Consider the following 18,254-nt stretch of genomic DNA (forward strand, 5'->3'; position numbering starts at 1 on the left):
GCGCACTCCTTAGCTTTTATACTAGGTATCGCTTTTAATACAATGGACTTGCTTAGTTGGTCTTTAATCACCTAGAGGTAACAATTGCCTTGAGAGTCTAGTAGGTCGGTTATGAAATCCATGGAGATCTCCTAAAAGAACTAGTCGGGGACTGGTAGAGGCTTTAGGAGTCTATGTTTATATTCTCTCTATATCTTATTCCTTCTGTAATAGTTATAGTTCCTTAAGAATTATCTTACGTGTCTTAACTGCAGTAGCTAGTAGAAGTTGCGTCCTAGTATAAATGTAGTGGAGTCCCGGCCTGGATGTCCGTAGACTAGCGAGTCGTGGACGGACTAAATTAACTTTATTCTTAGAATATCATTTTATTAAGCTACGGGTTCCTTTATATTATAGTCGGCCTCCGTAGATACTAGTGCTCCAGGAACCCATAATTTACCGCGGTGGCGTAAGCGGCCATCTATATTAATACTATAATTGCCTACTTGGATCTTTAATTTGACCTTGCTTAGAAATAATTAGGCTCTGCTCTATATTAAGCTAAGAACGGTCTAGTATAGTGTATCCTCTTGCGCTGTTCTATCCTATAATTCGTTTAGCTCTTTATCTTAAAAAGGGGGCCTAGGTTCCACGTGGTCTTAAGCGGGTTCCATGTGGTCTTAAGTGGGGTCCGTGTTAAACTGCGTGGCTAGCAACTAAACTGATGTAGTGGCTACTACTACCTCCCCTCTATCCGCTTATTCCGGCTAATTTGTTACGCGGTCCGGACTTAAGAACCGCCTAAATCTTAATATCTTGTTATCCTCCCCTAGTGTATCCTGCTCCCTCCTAGATAAGGCATCCGGGACTATAGCTTCGATCCCCGGCCGATAGACTAAGGTAAACTAGAACCTTGATATGGTCTTATACTATTGAATTTGACGCTCTAATAATTGCTTCTTTGTTATAAAGTACTTAAGGTTTTTATGGTCCGTCCAAATTATAAAGGGGCTACATATTTTCAGTTCAGGGGCCTAGAACTTTAAGCAGGATATAACAGTAAGCATTTCCTTGTTATAAATATTATAATTAATCTTAGACTTGTTTAGCTTCTAAGAGAAAAAGCCGACTGGTTAATAGACTCCGTCCTTCTCCTGCAGGAGAGCGCCTCCTAACGCGAAACCACTATAGTTGGTCTCTAAGAAAGTTGGAAGTGTCAGATCCTAGTAGGAAAGCACTAGTGCTTTATAAAACTTATATTTCAGCGCTTTAAACGCGAGTTCCGCTAGTTTCTCCTAGGAGAACAGCGTTCCTTTGCCGGTTAACGTAGTTAATAGTCCTGCTAACTTTAAGTAGTTTGGTATAAATATCCGGTAGTAATTTGCAAAACCTAGAAAACAGCACACTTCCTTTTGGGTCTCAGGCGGCTTCTAGTCTTATACGGCTTTCACCTTTTCTAGGTCGGGCCCTACGCCTTTTCCGTCGGCGTAGATAATAAATCCTAGGTATTTAATCTTCTTTTATGCAAATTCGCTCTTCCCTAGATCTAAGAAGAGTCCTCCGTCCTAAAGTTTGCGGAGCATAATTCGTACCTTGCGGAAATGATCCTCCCTTAAACCACTAGAGTAAATAATAATATTATCTATATAAGCTAAGGCAAAGTCGTCTAACCATTCCTGCAATAAACTATTAATATACTGCTAAAAAGTTGCCGGAGCCCCGGATAATCCAAATGGACATACTAACCACTTAAAAGAACCGAATCTTGTGCGAAACGCTATCTTATACTTATAGTCCTTAGCTATTCAGATCTTATGGAAAGCTGAAACGACGTTAACCTTCGTGAGCCACTTAGCTCCTGTGAGGTTCCGCATAGTCTCTGGTATAAGGGGTAAGGGGTACTAGTCTAGTTTTGTAATAGCATTTAATGCTTGATAGTTGCAGTAGAACCTTAATCCCCCTCTGGGTTTCCATATAAAAAGCATAAGAGCCGCCGCTTCTAAGGTACTCGGTCTAATATACCCCTTTTCCAGGAGTTTATTTAGTAACTTTCTTAATACAAGTAATTCGTCCTTTAATATACTATATAGCGGCCCCTATAGCAAAGCTATCGGGGATCCGTCCGGTTATTTGCAGATCTTGATCTTATAGTTAATACCTATTTGGTGAGGGGCTAGTATATCTGCTGCCCGTTTAGAAAATAGCAGTGCCATGTCTTAAATCTCTAGAGGCAGCTTTTCTCTTAACTACTCTATAGATAACTCTTCCTTGACTTTTAAGGCAGCCCTAACGTCCTCTAGGGCGGCGGCGGCTACTATAGTAAAATCGCTATCGTCCGCATAGTATTTATAGTTGCGTCCCTCTATCACCTATTATTCCGCCTTGCCATAATAGAACCGTCGTTTATCGGGCGCGGTCCGTATTTTATTATACGCCTTCTATAGGTTCCCTAAAATCATTGGAAATGCCAGGTTTAGTATTACATATATGTAGACTATTTAACTAAACCCGGCGATATCTATACAGAGTGTGATAACTCCTTTAACCTCTAAATTCTATATAGTAGAGGAGGCCCCTTTTACCTTACGCTTTTTATTACTAACATATATAAGTCTAAGGCCTTATATAAGGTCTCCGTTTATTATAGCGTAGCATTAGCACCCTTTATTAATAAGAGTAAAAGTTCTAAGAGTTTTCTAAAGGATTATATCTATATATATAAGGTTTCTATTTATAACTCCCTTAACCTCCCCCTATCTCTTTACTAATGCTTTCTCCGCTCTTAGTTCCTAACTTCAACTAAGAGCTATTCTTTTCCCGACTCGAAAGAGGTAGGCTCTAATGTTTTATTGTCGTCTTCTAATAGCGGTTTGGCTTCGACTGCATTAATCTTCACCGTTTGAACTAGTAGAGCGTATATGCACTTGCAGATGCGGTGTCCTAATGCTCTATACTAGTAATAGAGTCCTTTCTCCTGGCGTCTCTCTCTTTCTATAGAGTCTACCTATTTAGCTCTCTACTTTCCGCTTGCGTTATTGCGTTCCCCGGGCTTTTTCCCGCGGCTGTTACTAGTGCGTATCGGGGCTATTATTATGTCCCCTTTACTATCCTTTACCAAGGTCGCGGAGTAACTATAGGGACGTATAGTCACTATTATCTTTAGCTCGGATTCCTTGTTCTTCTCTCTCTACCTCTTATTTAACGCTTTAAACTGATCCGTTTCTTCTAGGTTAGTTATAATTCGCTCTACCTCCGCGGCGAACTTGTAGTAGTCCATCACTTTAGCTATAGAGGCCGTGTATATACAGATGGGGTTTAAGAAGGTGTTTTGAAGGTAGCCGATCTTCGTATTGTTTTCCTAGCTCTCTCTATTAGCACTTAGCAGGAGTTCGTTAAACTTAAGCTGGTGTTCATGCCACGGCTAACCTAGAGAGTGCCTTATATTTGCAAGACGCTCTAGGGCTTTTACTTGTTCGTTGCTATTCAAGAAGATCTTATTAAGCTGCGTAAAGAAAGCCTCGAGGTCCTTGCCTTTTATAGAGTCCCCCTTTTCCTAAAAGTGATGCATTTAAGCTCTCTCTCGTGCTAGGAGGGTGTCATAGATAGTGTTCCAGCAATACTCAGCTGAAAGCGTTGGTTTTGCTCTGGAACAAACGTGATACAAGCTTCTAAGCCTTAGGAGGTAATCTTGAAAGGCCTCCGCCCAGCTATTCTATATCGGCGGCTTCTAATCCCTAGGGCCTGATAGTTTGTGGTTAGTCCTCGCCCGAGTTGTTACTAAGAGCGACTTAATTAAAGCTCTTATAAGGTTGCTCTAGACTAGCGCGTCCCTCAACGGGCCCTGCTAAGCTTCTCTTGTCTCCTGGTTGTTTATAGCGGCACGCGTTTCTGATAATTCGGTTTCCAGCTATTATTAGCGCGTGTATATTTCTTGGAAGGCAGCTAGTAGTTAGGCGTTTAACATGTCGCGCTGAGGGCTTTTGTTTCTTAATAGTGTTGACCCGGGGTCCGGTGTAAAGCTGACGGGTAGCCGTGAATCTATAAATAATTAAACTTAATGTTACAGGTGAGTCACGTATATATAGAGGCTTAATATGGTATTTAACAAGTTTAATAAAGGAGAGAGAAGAATCTTCGTCTGGATCCGAAGAAAAGTAAGCGCTCCCCGGTCAAGGCTTAGTAAGCTAAGCACGGGCATAGCCTGTGCTTTACCTCTAGGGCTCGCCCCTTACAGTATTAAGGCATAAAAGAGTGTGAACTTTATCTTTTCAACCCCGCTAATATATATAAAAAGGTATATATGCAGCTACGATTCGTAATTAGGACATTATCATAATCTATAAGGTTATTCGCTTAATTAAAAGACCCCTAGTAATACATAGCAAATGCAGACGTCTATAATCACAACTATATTAACTGCAGCTATAGTGGACTAGGTGGTTCACAAGGCGATTTAAGGGGCGGATCATAGAGTGGATTATAGAACAGATTAGAGGGTGGATCACAGAGCGGATCAGAGGGCGACTTCGCCACCTCAAGAGGCCTAAATAGGTTCGGAGATTAAAGAAGATTTAGACAAAACAGACTTATATAAGGGCTAGCAAGATAAAAGAAGTGTTACATATGCTAGAAAGAGGGATGCTAGTCCACTTCACACTCTACAGATAAGAGGAAAGCAGCATACAAAAAGTTCAAAGCGAAAACACATAATCCAAAAGCTTTAGTTGCGAAATATAACACGTTCCTAGCTAAAGTGGAAGGAGTCTCAACCCTAGAGGGATCTAAGGACAACGATAACAATCTATATACCTAGTATCTAGCAGGGGAAGAGGAGAAAGATAAGGAGGATACTAATAATAATAAGGTCTACTTAGATACATTTTTCACTTTATTTAGGGAGGCAAAAGGCAAAGACGTGATATCTATATTAGCAGACCAATCAGCAAAGCATACCTTTATTAGAGCCGATTTTTTCTCTTATAGAGAACTCCTAAAAGCATATAAATTAGACAAATCAATTATTAAAGAAGCGATTTATCCTATAGACAAATTGGATACAGTCCAAATTTCTCCTATAGACGCTTATATAAACGCTTACAAAAACGCTTATAAGAACGTCCCCTTAGCATTTACATTTGAAAGTTAATACTTAGAGGGAGAGTTCCATAGCATTATACCAGATAGTGGGGCAATAGGCATATCAATAGTAGAGGAAGCATAAGTTAAGGCTCTATAAGAGCTAATCCCAGATATCAAGATTAATATATATGCGTTAAAGCATAAGATACGCTTTAGGAAGAGTATAAGCAAGTCTATAGAGACGATTTTAGTACCTACGCTAGTTAGACCAATCACGTTTCATGTAGTTACTATAGATACCCTATTCTTATAGTATATTTAGGATATAGACAAGATAAAAGTTAAGCTAGATAATCTTAAGAACGTGCTAATTTAGGGCACATAGCAAATCCTAATCATCTAAAAATAGGGATATCCATAGATATTAATTAATGGATTTAAGATAACACTTATATACTGCCACCTTATAGAATAGGAGCTTTAATAAGTTCATTATTAATTCAGACACCTATCAATCTAATAGCTATCTAAGCTACTAGAAAGGGCAGGATATAACATAGATACAGACGCGATCCGTAAATTAATAGAGTTTTATAAATAATGCCAGCTTTATTAGAAGGCCCTAGAACGGTTTAAATTCATAATAAGGAACAACTCACACTTCAACTACAAGGTAGTTATAGACGTTCTATAGATCAACACAAAACCGGTCCTCTAAGTTATAGATACAGCTACAAGTTTTCAAGTAGCCCGATTTTTGCAAAATATATCCGCGAAATGCGCATTTAACACTTTAAAAGAGTATTAGATTAATACATATTAAGGCCCACTAGACTTCATAGTCCATAATACTAAGAAGAACTTCGCATCTACTAAATTCAGATAACATATAAGATCACTAGCTATTTAGATCAAGGAAGTGCCTATAAAAGCCTACAATTCTATAGGAAAAGTAGAAAGGTATTATGCTCCTCTAAGACAAGCATATAAGATCCTCGCAGCAGAACTAGGGGAGGCGCTAGCCCCTAAAAACATCCTACAGATAGCAGTAAAAGCAGTAAACGATTCAGCAGGCCCAGATGGACTTATTCCCACTCTCCTCGTTTTTAGGGCATACCCAAGGATTATAGAGGACTCACCACTATCCCTAAGTATTACAGTATAGGCTAAAGCAGTACAGAAAGCAACTTGCAAGGTATAACAGATATAGGCGAAGAGACAAATCGCAGACGCATTACAGATAAGAAACAGTCCAGACACAACCTAAATTCAAGCCCTACCCCTACAATCTAACATCCAAGTGTATTAAGAGGGAGAGAGATAGAAAGGACCATATAAACTAATCTCAATAGAGGGCAAGACATACATTATAGACCTCCCAAGCGGTCCAACATTATTCAGATCCGTGGTGGTAAGGCCATTTCTTATAGACAAGCATACAGATAAGACGGATCGATAATTCAATGCAGACTTAACCCCTATCAAGAGATAGGAGGCTAATAATATAAAGACTACAGGGACTATAGAGGAGTAAAGGGACCTCTAAGCCCCTAACAATATTGAAATACGTCAAGGGAGTAATAAGAAGAGGGAACCTCTTCCGCTAATTTAGAGACGACGTTACGTTTTAATCTAGAAGCAAAGCAGAGGAAGGCCTAAAGGTTTAAAGAATAAGGAACTAAAGGGATTACTAGTAAGAAGGAGACAGGCGTTATAACATATAGACGGCGACACCTTCTTTATTACCTAAATTAAGTAAAAAGGGCAGGTTATAATAGTCTTTTTATCTGAAAAGGAGAAGAATAACTACGAGCTATACCTTAAACTACGCTAAAAAGGGATTATTACTACACTTAAAAGACCATTTCAAACATCGGATTTTACTAAGATCAATAGCCTCATTAGCTAGAGCGTATTTAGATTTAAGAAGTATAACGTAAAGAAGTATAAACAAGTCCGAATCTTTCAATCACAAATAGTTTATAAGATTAAAAGGAAAGCAACCCTAAAACCTTACAAGAAATCCAGACTTATAATCGCAAGACACAGCGATCTAGCAAAAGCTTTAATACTAATACAGTCGCCCACAATTCAAAGAGCAAGCTAAAGAGTAATACTAATCCTAGCCCCTTCGTTTTTTATGCTCCCAATGCGCGGATTTATATTATAGTTACAAGACATCACTTAAGCATATTCATAATCACAGTCAAACCTCGTCCAAAAGATAATTGCATCCCTGCTAAAGGAGATCACGCATTTATATCCGGAAGGGACTATTATAATCATTATCAAGCCGCTATATGGAGTGGCCGAATCAGAGACCCACTAGTTTATCACATACTTCACGCATCACAAGGAGAAGCTTAGGATAAAGACTTCAACGTACGACCTATGCTTTTTAATCACATAGGGAAGTCAAGGTGTCAGGATTATAGGTATGCAGACGGATAACACGATTATCCTCTATAACAAGAAGTTTGCGAAACTAGAAGACAATAAACTACATAAGGCCAAGTTAAAAGCGAAGCCAAAGGAGAAGCTCACTAAGGGCAATCCACTTATCTTTAATAGATGCATCCTAACAATAAAAGGGGATAACCTCATACTTTAACAAAAGGAATAAGGGAAGAAGTTAACCACTATTAATAATAAAGCCGACAACTATAAATAAGTATATCTATAACAGCACGCACAAGGAGCATATATTGCATCGATTTATTAGCTAGAAGCTGCATTCAACTTATTAATCTTAGCATAATACTAAGATCTAGAAGAGCCTAAGGTATCACAGCTAAATAAGCGCCTTAGGTAGCAGATGGACAATCTAGAAAGAGGCCTCTACTACATCCCTCTAGACCTCTATACAGCCCGCCTCTTCATCTTTATAGACGGATCACTAGCTAATAATAAAGATTTAAGTTCCTAGTTAGGATATATAATCGTTCTAGTAAATGAGAGGCTAAATAAGAAGGAAAACAAGTTTACTATTAAGGGAAACATAGCCTATTAGAGCTCGATAAAGAGCAAAAGGGTAATAAGAAGCAGCCTCACATCCGAAATCTATAGCATAGTAGTAGGCGTAGATATAAGAATAGTTATAAACTTAACTCTTAGGCAGATCACCTAGGAGCTAGGGATGCTAGCAATTAAAACAGTTATATGCACCGATTTATACTCCCTCTATAAATGCCTTATAAAGCTTAGAACAACTAAGGAGAAACGCCTAATAATTAACATTATAGAGCTACGAGAATCCTATAAGAAGCGTAAGATCTATAAGATATGCTAGATAAACGGGAAGGATAATCCAGCGGATGCAATAATAAAGATAACTCCGAATTAATTACTTAAGACACTTATTAATACAAATAGCATTACTATTTAAGTGGAGGAATAGGTGAAAAGGGACGTAGTGCTATCACGCTAGCTGCATTTAGACTTTTCCCTATAGAAGCATTTTTAGGACGTCTAGGATCCATAGATCTAGATAATCTAATATGCTTTTATTATTAGTTTCTTATCAGTTTTATATTTATTTACTATAATTTTATTAGCTTATTTAATCTTCAGCCATATAAATATAACGTTATTTATTTAAATCGCACTAATTATAAGCATGTGTTTACTACATTTTTAGAATAGCGAGATCTGCATTGCAATAGTTATAGCAGATAAGAAGGACTATATAGGAGATCTAGACGATCTGGTTAGATAAGACGAATTATAGTCACAAAAGAGAGAACTATCTATGTTAGGATAATAGGCTGTATCCCGACCTTTATAATCATGTGACCTAGCTTAGTCATCCGCTTAGTCAGCGAAAAGACGCGTATCGTCTTTTCCTTATAATTATCCACAAGAATACCAGTATTATATCAACTACGCGTAGTAGCACTATGATCACGTATCAACCTATGATATCAACAGTTACCCTTTATAAGATTAAAAGTTATAGTAAGACTCATTGCTAGAGGATCATCCCCTTTACTTCATAAAAGATAAAATTTACAGTCCTATAAGTGATTAGTAGAAGTCTTTTAAAATATAATTCTATAAATATAACAAACCTTATAAGTTAACCCTTTATTACTTTTCTAGTATCCATCTAACTTAATAATAGCATCTGGCCAAGCAGCTATATATATAAGAATAAGAAGAAAAAACGCTATCTAGATACGAAATTATTCTTTTCAATAGTTATAATAATCTTCTTTCTATAGATAGTAGAGAAGTGTATTAAGATCCTAAGTGTCCATTATTAGCTTTATGCAAGCTGCACTTCTTAAGGCTAGTGACTCTTTTAACTCGGTCTTAATATACTAAACTTAAGTTAAAATTTTAACTAGAAGATAAGATAAGAGAAGTATTAACTTACTTGCTTCACTTTAGCTAAAACCTCTTTAGGGATCCTCACACTATATTTCCGTTGGTAGGCTATCGCAAGACGGGTAATATACATAGTTAAAGTAGTTATAGATAGACGATCGCTAATCTAGCCGGAATGTTTAATTACTAGCGCTTTAAAGAATACTTTTTTCTACTTAGCATTAGGAATTTGATTTGGCTTGCCAATCCAAGTAGCATAATCTTCCTAGAATGCTAGGATTATATTATATCCTCTACTAGTTGGTTAGGCAACTATAGGGACGTATCACTCGCTTATTATATGCTCGATCTGCTTAGCAGATTTAAGCAGTTGCTCTTAGGTGTAAGGGGCGAGCCCTAGGGGTAAAGCACGGGCTATGCCCATGCTTAGCTTACTAAGCCTTAACCGGGGAGCGCTTACTTTTCTTCGGATCCAGACGAAGATTCTTCTCTCTCCTTTATTAAACTTGTTAAATACCATATTAAGCCTCTATATATATATGACTCACCCGTGATATTAGGAAAGTGTAATAGCTGCTAAACGCTTTTTCTTTAGCTTCCCCATCTTTTATGTTAGAAAGAGCAAAAATTCGAATATGAAAGAGGGCAAGTGAATAATAGGAAGAGGAAGATGATCCGAAGATCCTTGGGAAAAGAGAAGTATGTTTAGAAAAATAATAGCTGTCACCTATGGTATAAATAGCATACTCTCTGAATAATGCACTGCATTTAATAACTGAATACGGTTATCTGGAATACCATCGCGCATACATGTGTTGGTAAGTTGGGCAGCTGCTTTTAGTAAACAAGGTTGCGGGAAACAGGAATCCGGAAGCGAGTTTTAAAAGTGGCGGGGCCCATATGTCAGAATAAACGATTTTTCCAACTCAAGAAAACCATGGCACTCTTGGTTTAGTGGTAAAATCAGCGCTTCCCATACTTTAGTATGCGCTGGCCCCGGGTTGTAAGTTTGAAATCAAAATCCAGCATCTAACAACTTTATCTAATTATATTTCAGCGATTCCCGGAGGGTGCACACATCACATTTATTTTACCAAATTTTTTATACTTCTTTTGAATGACTCTCCTTTTGCCAAAAGCGGTGGAAATGCAAAGCGGGGTCAAATAAGCGAGAGCTTAACCTTTTATGCAACCGAAACATCTTGCCGCATAGGTAGTTTCCTCTCTTTCTATAAGAACTCTGAACTCCATAATTTTCAATTGGCTGATATATAAGACTCTAGTTGATCTACTAACTGATTAACAGGAGATATATTGAACCACCTGGCCTGGCCTTTTTTACTAACTCCAATAGCACGATTTGCAAGCTTGATCTCCTGATACGTCCACATCATCCAAGCTTCGGGTGGCGCCGGGTATGAACTTCGCTTCACAAATTGATTACTATACCTTTCTACCATAACACAAAATCGCAACAGTCTCTACGGGATCCGCCGACTGCAACTTCAATACCAACGCGTGGCAATTAATCAAGCCCGTCTTTAGAATCTCTTCTTGCAGTGCAAGGTTTTCTACACCATCTAGAATCGCAAGGATATGAATCGGATCCACTCTAAACTATTACACCCCTCATATACTCAAAGATGCTTCACATCCATTGACGAGTCAAGTCCCTATTATCGAAAACGACTCTAGCACCTTTAATTCAGACATTGGACTTTACGGCATAGTCTTCATCTTGAAGTACGTACTCGCCAGTCTCGTTTACACGCCAGATAGCATGTTTCAACAGATTGAAGAAAGCATCAATTTCATATTCGGCTTCAAAGGCTCGGTATCCGGAAGACTAGCTTGCACACCTGGGGTCGCATCGTTAAGTCTTGAAAAGGCTTTTAAGGCTTCGTGTGCCTCCTAATAACGGGGTTGCTTTTTGGAAGCATTCCTTACGGATTTTATCGGGTCTACCCTAGTTGCGAAAGAGTGTCTTAATTTTGGTGTTGTTTCTTACTCGTGGTTATCTGTTTTTGATGGTTGATAGAGCTGCCTGGATTGCGGACTTTTTGAATAAGAAATTTGGGATGCAAGTTGGGTCGAGTATCATACATGAGTCAGTTCACAAAGAGATGGAAGGTTATGACACCAAATTGCAGTTGAACTGCTGCCAAGGGTGCTGCTTATGATTTGCCATAAAAGATGTGTATTTTGCTGAAACGAGAGTTATTTTGCGTTTTCGTTGAAAGGTTGCATCAAGTTATGGCTTGCTACTTTGCAATTGCATAGATTCAAGAGGAGAGCCTCGAGTGATGGACCTCTTCTCACATATAGGGATAATTTTGCATTTGAATTCTTTGAAAGTTTTGAAAGTGGTAATCTGGCACTTGAAATTGTATCTTTTGTTGTTTCTAGTTTATATTTTCTCTCGCACATCTTATTATTGCCCATGAAATCTCTTAGTCAGGTCCGCACCTGGAAGGAAGTAAAATCAAGAGTGTCCCTTAACTGCTGGAGTCTTTCTTTCCAAGTATTTGTTAAGAGGTTTGAACGCAGAGGATTACCTATACTATGCAATATACTAAAACTTTGCCAACCATCGGTTGAGTCAATAGTTTCCATCACATTGTTGAATGCAGTCTTCGCTGGTTTCATTGGCGATAGTGAAACCCGATCCACGTCTTTGTGGATTCGAAAATCGGTATTTGGTCGAACTCGCCATGTGCTGGAACTGCATCTATCTATCTGATTACAAAGCTAAAGATTCTCTTATTTGTGATAGTCGGAGTCGAAGGAATAAGTTTGAGAGCTAGTCATGTGATTCGCTTCATTTAGGGGTAAAGGAGGAGTGAAATTGACGGTACTTTTAGGCGTACATATCCGAACTTTCCTTACCGGTGGGATGAATTTATTAGTAATGATCCCCCAAACCCAAAGGAGTCAAATGCTTTTGATCGCGCAGTAATACACTCATCTTCGCATGTTTTATGTACAAAGTATAAAGTACACCGCATGGATCAGGCTGTCCGCGTGGTCGGTTTGACTTCTCTTTTTGAATTGTTTTGCCTCTTGGCTGTTTCACAGGGCGCGGGGCGGGGCGAGAGTGGGGGCTGTAAGGTACAGGGTGTCATCACCAAATCTGCATCTCAAAGTTTATGAAACTTTGAGAGGCTTATGCTTATATAGACTTCGGCTCTTAGAAGTATGCTTATTCTAGTACATGAACTCTTTTTGAAACCGTTGAAACTCTAAAAGACGCACAAATGATTATATTTAAGGATCTTTCTAGCTAACCAAGACCTTGTTTTAGCTATATTATCATCCGTGAAATGCAGATTTGGTAACAACGCCCGGTAGATACTACTTCGTATAACATGCATGTTACTCCGGAAGCCCAGCCGGTCGACATATCAATAGGGGTAATTGCCTTAATCGGTATTAAGATCGCAAGTTCTTAAAGGTAACTCTTTAATCTATTTCTTATTAACTTATTGCTAAAAGTTTTACAGCAGGCAGAGAATATCGGGCAGGGAATATCGCAAAATCACGAAGGCAGGCAATCTGAAGAAAAAGCATAAGCGTAAGCTCTATCAACGCGGTAATAGTCTACAGGTCCTCGTAAAATGCAACCTATCAATCCTATACTGGACTACGTACAGTACTTTTCTATTTGATAAGCGCATATCGTAAAAAGAGCAAGACACTGATCTGTATAGTACGTAGATTATTTCAGATGAACTTACAAAGAAACTTGTCGATTACTGGCGGACTTCTATCCAATCGGAAGCTTTGCATTGGTCACCTCGAACCTGGTCCAACTTTCCAGAGTGAGTTCCAACTTCCGATTTAGTCAGCCTCGAGTCAGCGTGGGAGCCGTTGGATTTGCCTGAGCCGCAAGAATGCATGTGACTGCCAAGACTACCAACCGCTCGTTAGAGTTTAGATCCAGGATGGTCTATAAATAAGGTTCCAACGGTGCCGGGGTCTAGTGAGATGGGCGTTTTATGTGCAAGACGACATTTGTAGAAGGACAAGTTGACGAGGAACGTTAAAGAGATGGGAGTGATAACACACGCTTATTGAGATTGTATATTTTGGTGAGGATGGAACGCTATTGGCACGATCAGTTCGTCTCAGGAGTAAGGCAATTGTGCCCCTTTTTCTTATTGACCAGTGACTACCTTCATCACCAACACCATTATCCCGTTGCGAAGAAAATCTGCCGGCCCCTAGCGATAGAGCTGGCCGAGAAGAGCCGGAGCCACCATGCTTCCCGATCACCCCGTGCGCAAGTCTTGATCGCTGATTGACGAACGATGCATGAATTGGCCCCGTACACCCCGGCTATCTTCTCGACCCCTCGAATCGAATTCTCGGACTTGTGGTGTTACTGTGGCACAGCCATTCATTTTCTTCAATACAATTTTGACTACTAAACCGCCGTCTCTCAACAAGTTCTGGCTGTTTTGGGATAGAGCTCGTGAGAGTGAAAATGGACGTACAAACGGTTTACCTACTGGATTAGTTCATTGCATTTTCTTATGCAGTACAGTATAAAACAACGTGCTCCTGGCCCGTGCATAGGACCCTGAACTTCCAAAAAAAAAAAAAAAACGTTTTACCGTTACCCCAGGAATCCTTCCTGTTCGTTCTCGAGTATCTGTTCTCGAGTATTCCCCGCTCAGATTCCGGGGGAGGTGTTCTTGGACATCCGGACTGCCATTGCCGGCTAGGCAGACCGGTGTTTTCATGCCGAGGCTTCAAAAATTGGAAAGCTTTCAGACTTTTACTTCAGTAACGAGTCTCGCCATTATCACCAGGTATCTTACCATAATCCTAATACTGTGCGAGTACTCCGTAATTCCTCCGGCATACCCGCTTGCCTTATGGAGTACCCCCACTCTCCTCTCGCCCGCCCCGCCCCCTGCGGAAAATCCAAGCATACCCCTGGAAAGGCGACTGGCTGTGTTTTGGCGAATAATCTGGGTCTGGTGGACGTCCCCTCGTTGATCAATGGCCCCAATGGCCCCGAGTTTCTTGACGATCTTTGACTGGTCTTATACGAGTACGTATGTTACTAACTAGAAGTTGTGTCTCTTGACAGCCAAGTATACACTATCAATTGTTAGTTAATGACTCAAGTGTTCGTACTCGCTGGTTGGACGTAAATCAGGATGGAATCCATCGCCAGCGATGCATGATGATTCCAAACGGCTCTGACGAGTGAGAGTGTCCAGAGATATTTAAGTCCGCATGCCAAGCGACCTCATTTCTTGAGTCCGAGCTGTATGCTATGGGCCTACCGAATTAGTTAATTCTGTTTACAAAGACAAAAGACATTACTAAGCAGCAACTAACTAGAGACAGCTAAAACTTTGACTATTCAGATGTCCTTATTGGCCACTCCACCTTGAACACTGTTGGTCACATCATCTTCTGAATAATCCCTGAACACCCGGTCCCCAGTATAGCTGCCACAGTGATCCGAAGTTCTGGTTAGTTTGAGTCAAATCGTGTGATGCCAGATTTTGTCAGCTCAGATTCCACTGAATTAGCTTTCTGGCGAGGTGATGCCCCAAACCATTCAGACTCTAGGCCACTTGCTGAACAAGGCGCACCTTCATAAAGCTAAAGCCTAGATCCTAGCGGCGATTGTTCAGGGTATGATGGTAATTTTAACCTTTCCTTTACCTTCCCTTCTGAGTACGTGCTCACCCTTGTCAGTCGAACTAACAACAGTATGTTCTCAGGTGTATAAAAGTCGCGCGATGGCCATGGAAGGCAATGTTCTCCCCAGCTCCGATCGCTGCTGAACTCTGCAAGTCGTTTCGTTTACAGCTTGCCTGCTCCTACCATGGCTCCTATTCGGTCCCTATTGATCGGCCTTCTGCCCTTCGTCTCTGCACAAGGCTGCCCCTATGCCGGCGCTAACAGGCGAGACCTCCTGGTCGCGAGGGACGACCCGTCGTCGTTCGACACTCTTGCGTCCTCTTTCGGCAAAACCAGTGTCATCAGCGACGCAGCAGGCGCCGGTACTCGTAGCAAAGACTGGTGGCCGAAACAGTTGAGGCTGGATGTCCTTCGTCAAGTAGGCTTATTCCCATACAGATATGCTAGAATCTGGGAGGGAAGCTGGGAGTCTAGGGGCTATTTGAAGAGCCCTAGAAGCCGACTCCTCAGCTTTTCCCAAACACGAGACTGTACTATGCTAATTCGCTGGACAGTTTTCGCCGGAGCAAAACCCGCTTGGGGCTGACTTTGACTATGCCGCCGCATTCGCTACTCTAGACTGTAGGTAGAGCGCATGTAGAGCGTTAAGCCATTGCAATGTGACACAAACAATCTAACACAACGTAGATGAGGCGCTAAAGTCAGATATCATGTCCTTGTTGACGGATTCGCAGGCTTGGTGGCCAGCTGATTTTGGCAGCTATGCTGGTCTGTTAATTCGTGCGGCCTGGCACAGTGCGGGTACATATCGAAGTATCGATGGGCGTGGGGGTGCCGGTATGGTAAGTGCCTATGTATCCTGTCTGCTTCCTGGATTCCGAGGGCTAATCACCGTATCCTTGTAGGGACAGCAACGTTTCGCTCCCCTCAACAGCTGGCCCGACAATCAGAGTCTTGATAAGGCCCGGCGCCTGCTATGGCCGCTCAAGCAGAAGTATGGAAAAGCCATCTCGTGGGCCGACTTGGTCGTCCTGGCTGGTAACTGTGCCCTTGAGAGCAATGGCTTCCCAACCCTCGGATTTGCTGCCGGACGTCCCGATACGTTCCAGTCAGATGAAAGCGTCTTCTGGGGTGACGAGACAACGTTTGTCCCCCACGGCAACGACGTCCGTTACAACGGTAGCACCGACACCACTGAGCGCGCCGACAAGTTGGAGAAACCACTTGCCTCTACTAACATGGGGCTTATCTATGTCAACCCGCAAGGACCTGATGCTAGCGGTGACCCGAAAGCGTCGGCCCTCGACATTCGTATGACCTTTGGCCGAATGGGTATGAACGACTCTGAGACTGTTGCACTGATCGCTGGAGGTCATGCTTTTGGAAAGACTCACGGAGCCTCGAGCACTACCGTTGGCCCTGAGCCAGAAGCAGCACCCCTAGAACAGCAAGGCTTGGGATGGTCCAACAGCTTTGGTACTGGTAACGCAGACGACACCATCACTAGTGGATTGGAAGTCATCTGGTCCAAGACACCAACAAAGTGGAGCAATGGTAACAAATCCCCAATTTCCGGTTCCACTGACCGTGCATGCTGACTTGTTCTTTTTCAGACTTTCTAGAGAGTTTGTTGGGCAACGAGTGGACCCTAGTGAAAAGTCCTGCCGGAGCTCTTCAATTCGAGGCGTTGAACGGAACTCTTGATTACCCTGATCCCTTTAACAAGACGTTCCGCCACGCTACCATGCTAGTCAGCGATCTTGGCCTGCGGGAGGATCCTAGCTACAACGTTATTGCCAATTCATGGTTAGGTGACGAGGGGTTCAAAGAACTCACTGATGCCTTTGCAGCAGCGTGGTGTAAGTATCTAGCCCCTAGATTTCCGTGATTCATTTTGACTTATTATGGGAAACAAATAGTCAAGCTTTTGCATCGTGATATGGGTCCTATTTCCCGCTACCTAGGCCCCGACGTGCCCAAGCAGAGCTTTATCTGGCAGGATCCTCTCCCCGCCGCATCCTTCCCCGCCCTGTCTGATGCCGATGCGGAAGATTTGAAGACACAAATCCTTGCCGCCCCCGGCGTCAACGTTTCGAGCTTGGTCTCGGTAGCCTGGGGTTCGGCATCCACTTTCCGTGGGGGTGATAAGAGAGGGGGTGCCAATGGAGCCCGCATTGCTTTGCAGCCCCAGGCCTCGTGGCCAGTAAACAACCCCACGCAGTTAAAGACGGTCCTTGACGCTGTATGTTATCCTCCCTTTTCCTCGCGCGCTTTGCATTTCTACAACTACTGAGACTAACCGTTTGATTCAGTTGAACACAATCAAGACTGCCTCTGGTAAAGTTTCCCTAGCTGACCTTATCGTCCTCGGCGGTAATGCTGCTATTGAGAAGGCTGCTGCTGATGCTGGCCACACTGGTGTCAAAGTGCCGTTCACCGGTGGTCGCGTTGACGCCACCCAGGAAGACACAGACATTGCCACCTTCGAGTTCCTCAACACACAGGGCGATGGTTTCCGTAACTTCCGCAACAGCTCAGGCTGGTCGCTAGCACGTACAGAGGAGCTCCTCGTCGAAAAAGCCCAACTGCTGACACTGACGGCACCTGAAATGACGGTACTCGTTGGCGGCATGCGTGCTCTCAATACCAACTATGACGGGTCCTCCAACGGCATCCTGACATCCAGTCCCGGCAAACTCACCACCGACTTTTTCGTCAACATACTCGACATTAACAACGTGTGGACCGCAGACTCCACCAATGAGCTATACACCGCAAAGGACCGCTCATCGGGCGCTCAGAAGTTTACAGCGACGCGCGCTGATCTTGTCTTCAGCGCGCATGCTGAATTGAGGGCTATTGGAGAGGTGTACGCCCAGAACGGCGGGTCTGACAATTTCGTACCTGATTTCGTGGCCGCCTGGACAAAGGTCATGAATTTGGATCGTTATGATGTAAAGAAATAGTAGGCATTACCTCTATATTCGGGATGCCAATTTTGTTTGCGATTTGAACGAACCAAAATTTTATTCAAATTTCAGAAAGTATATATATCCAAAAATGTATAAATAGATAGATAGATACACCAAGCAATGATAGTTTGTCTCAAAGATGTGGTTTTGACGTATAATAAACAAGTATGGGAGATAAGGATGGAGACTAGAGCCTGCCAATGAATTAGTACTTTAGTCTATGCGGCCAGAGAAGGG

The 18,254-nt window shown here is 41.9% G+C and overlaps 2 protein-coding genes across 2 annotated transcripts; both read left to right on the plus strand.

The window, feature by feature from the left end:
• Positions 1-7,873: 7,873 nt before the first annotated feature.
• On the plus strand, positions 7,874-8,068 carry LHYA1_G008590 (uncharacterized protein; the record flags this gene model as incomplete). The annotated part of the gene is given in 2 exon segments (XM_031153510.1): positions 7,874-7,976; positions 7,989-8,068. The coding sequence occupies 2 exon segments, from the start codon at positions 7,874-7,876 to the stop codon at positions 8,066-8,068; spliced, it is 183 nt and encodes a 60-aa protein (XP_031004093.1).
• Positions 8,069-15,229: 7,161 nt separating this feature from the next.
• KATG2 (Catalase-peroxidase) lies at positions 15,230-18,011 on the plus strand (the record flags this gene model as incomplete). The annotated part of the gene is made up of 7 exons (XM_031153511.1): positions 15,230-15,463; positions 15,600-15,666; positions 15,733-15,887; positions 15,951-16,599; positions 16,659-16,904; positions 16,965-17,287; positions 17,358-18,011. The coding sequence occupies 7 exons, from the start codon at positions 15,230-15,232 to the stop codon at positions 18,009-18,011; spliced, it is 2,328 nt and encodes a 775-aa protein (XP_031004094.1).
• Positions 18,012-18,254: the final 243 nt, after the last annotated feature.

The sequence above is a fragment of the Lachnellula hyalina genome (assembly GCF_007821495.1).
Source record: "Lachnellula hyalina strain CBS 185.66 chromosome Unknown contig00099, whole genome shotgun sequence".
Classification (NCBI taxonomy): Eukaryota; Fungi; Ascomycota; class Leotiomycetes; order Helotiales; family Lachnaceae; genus Lachnellula; species Lachnellula hyalina.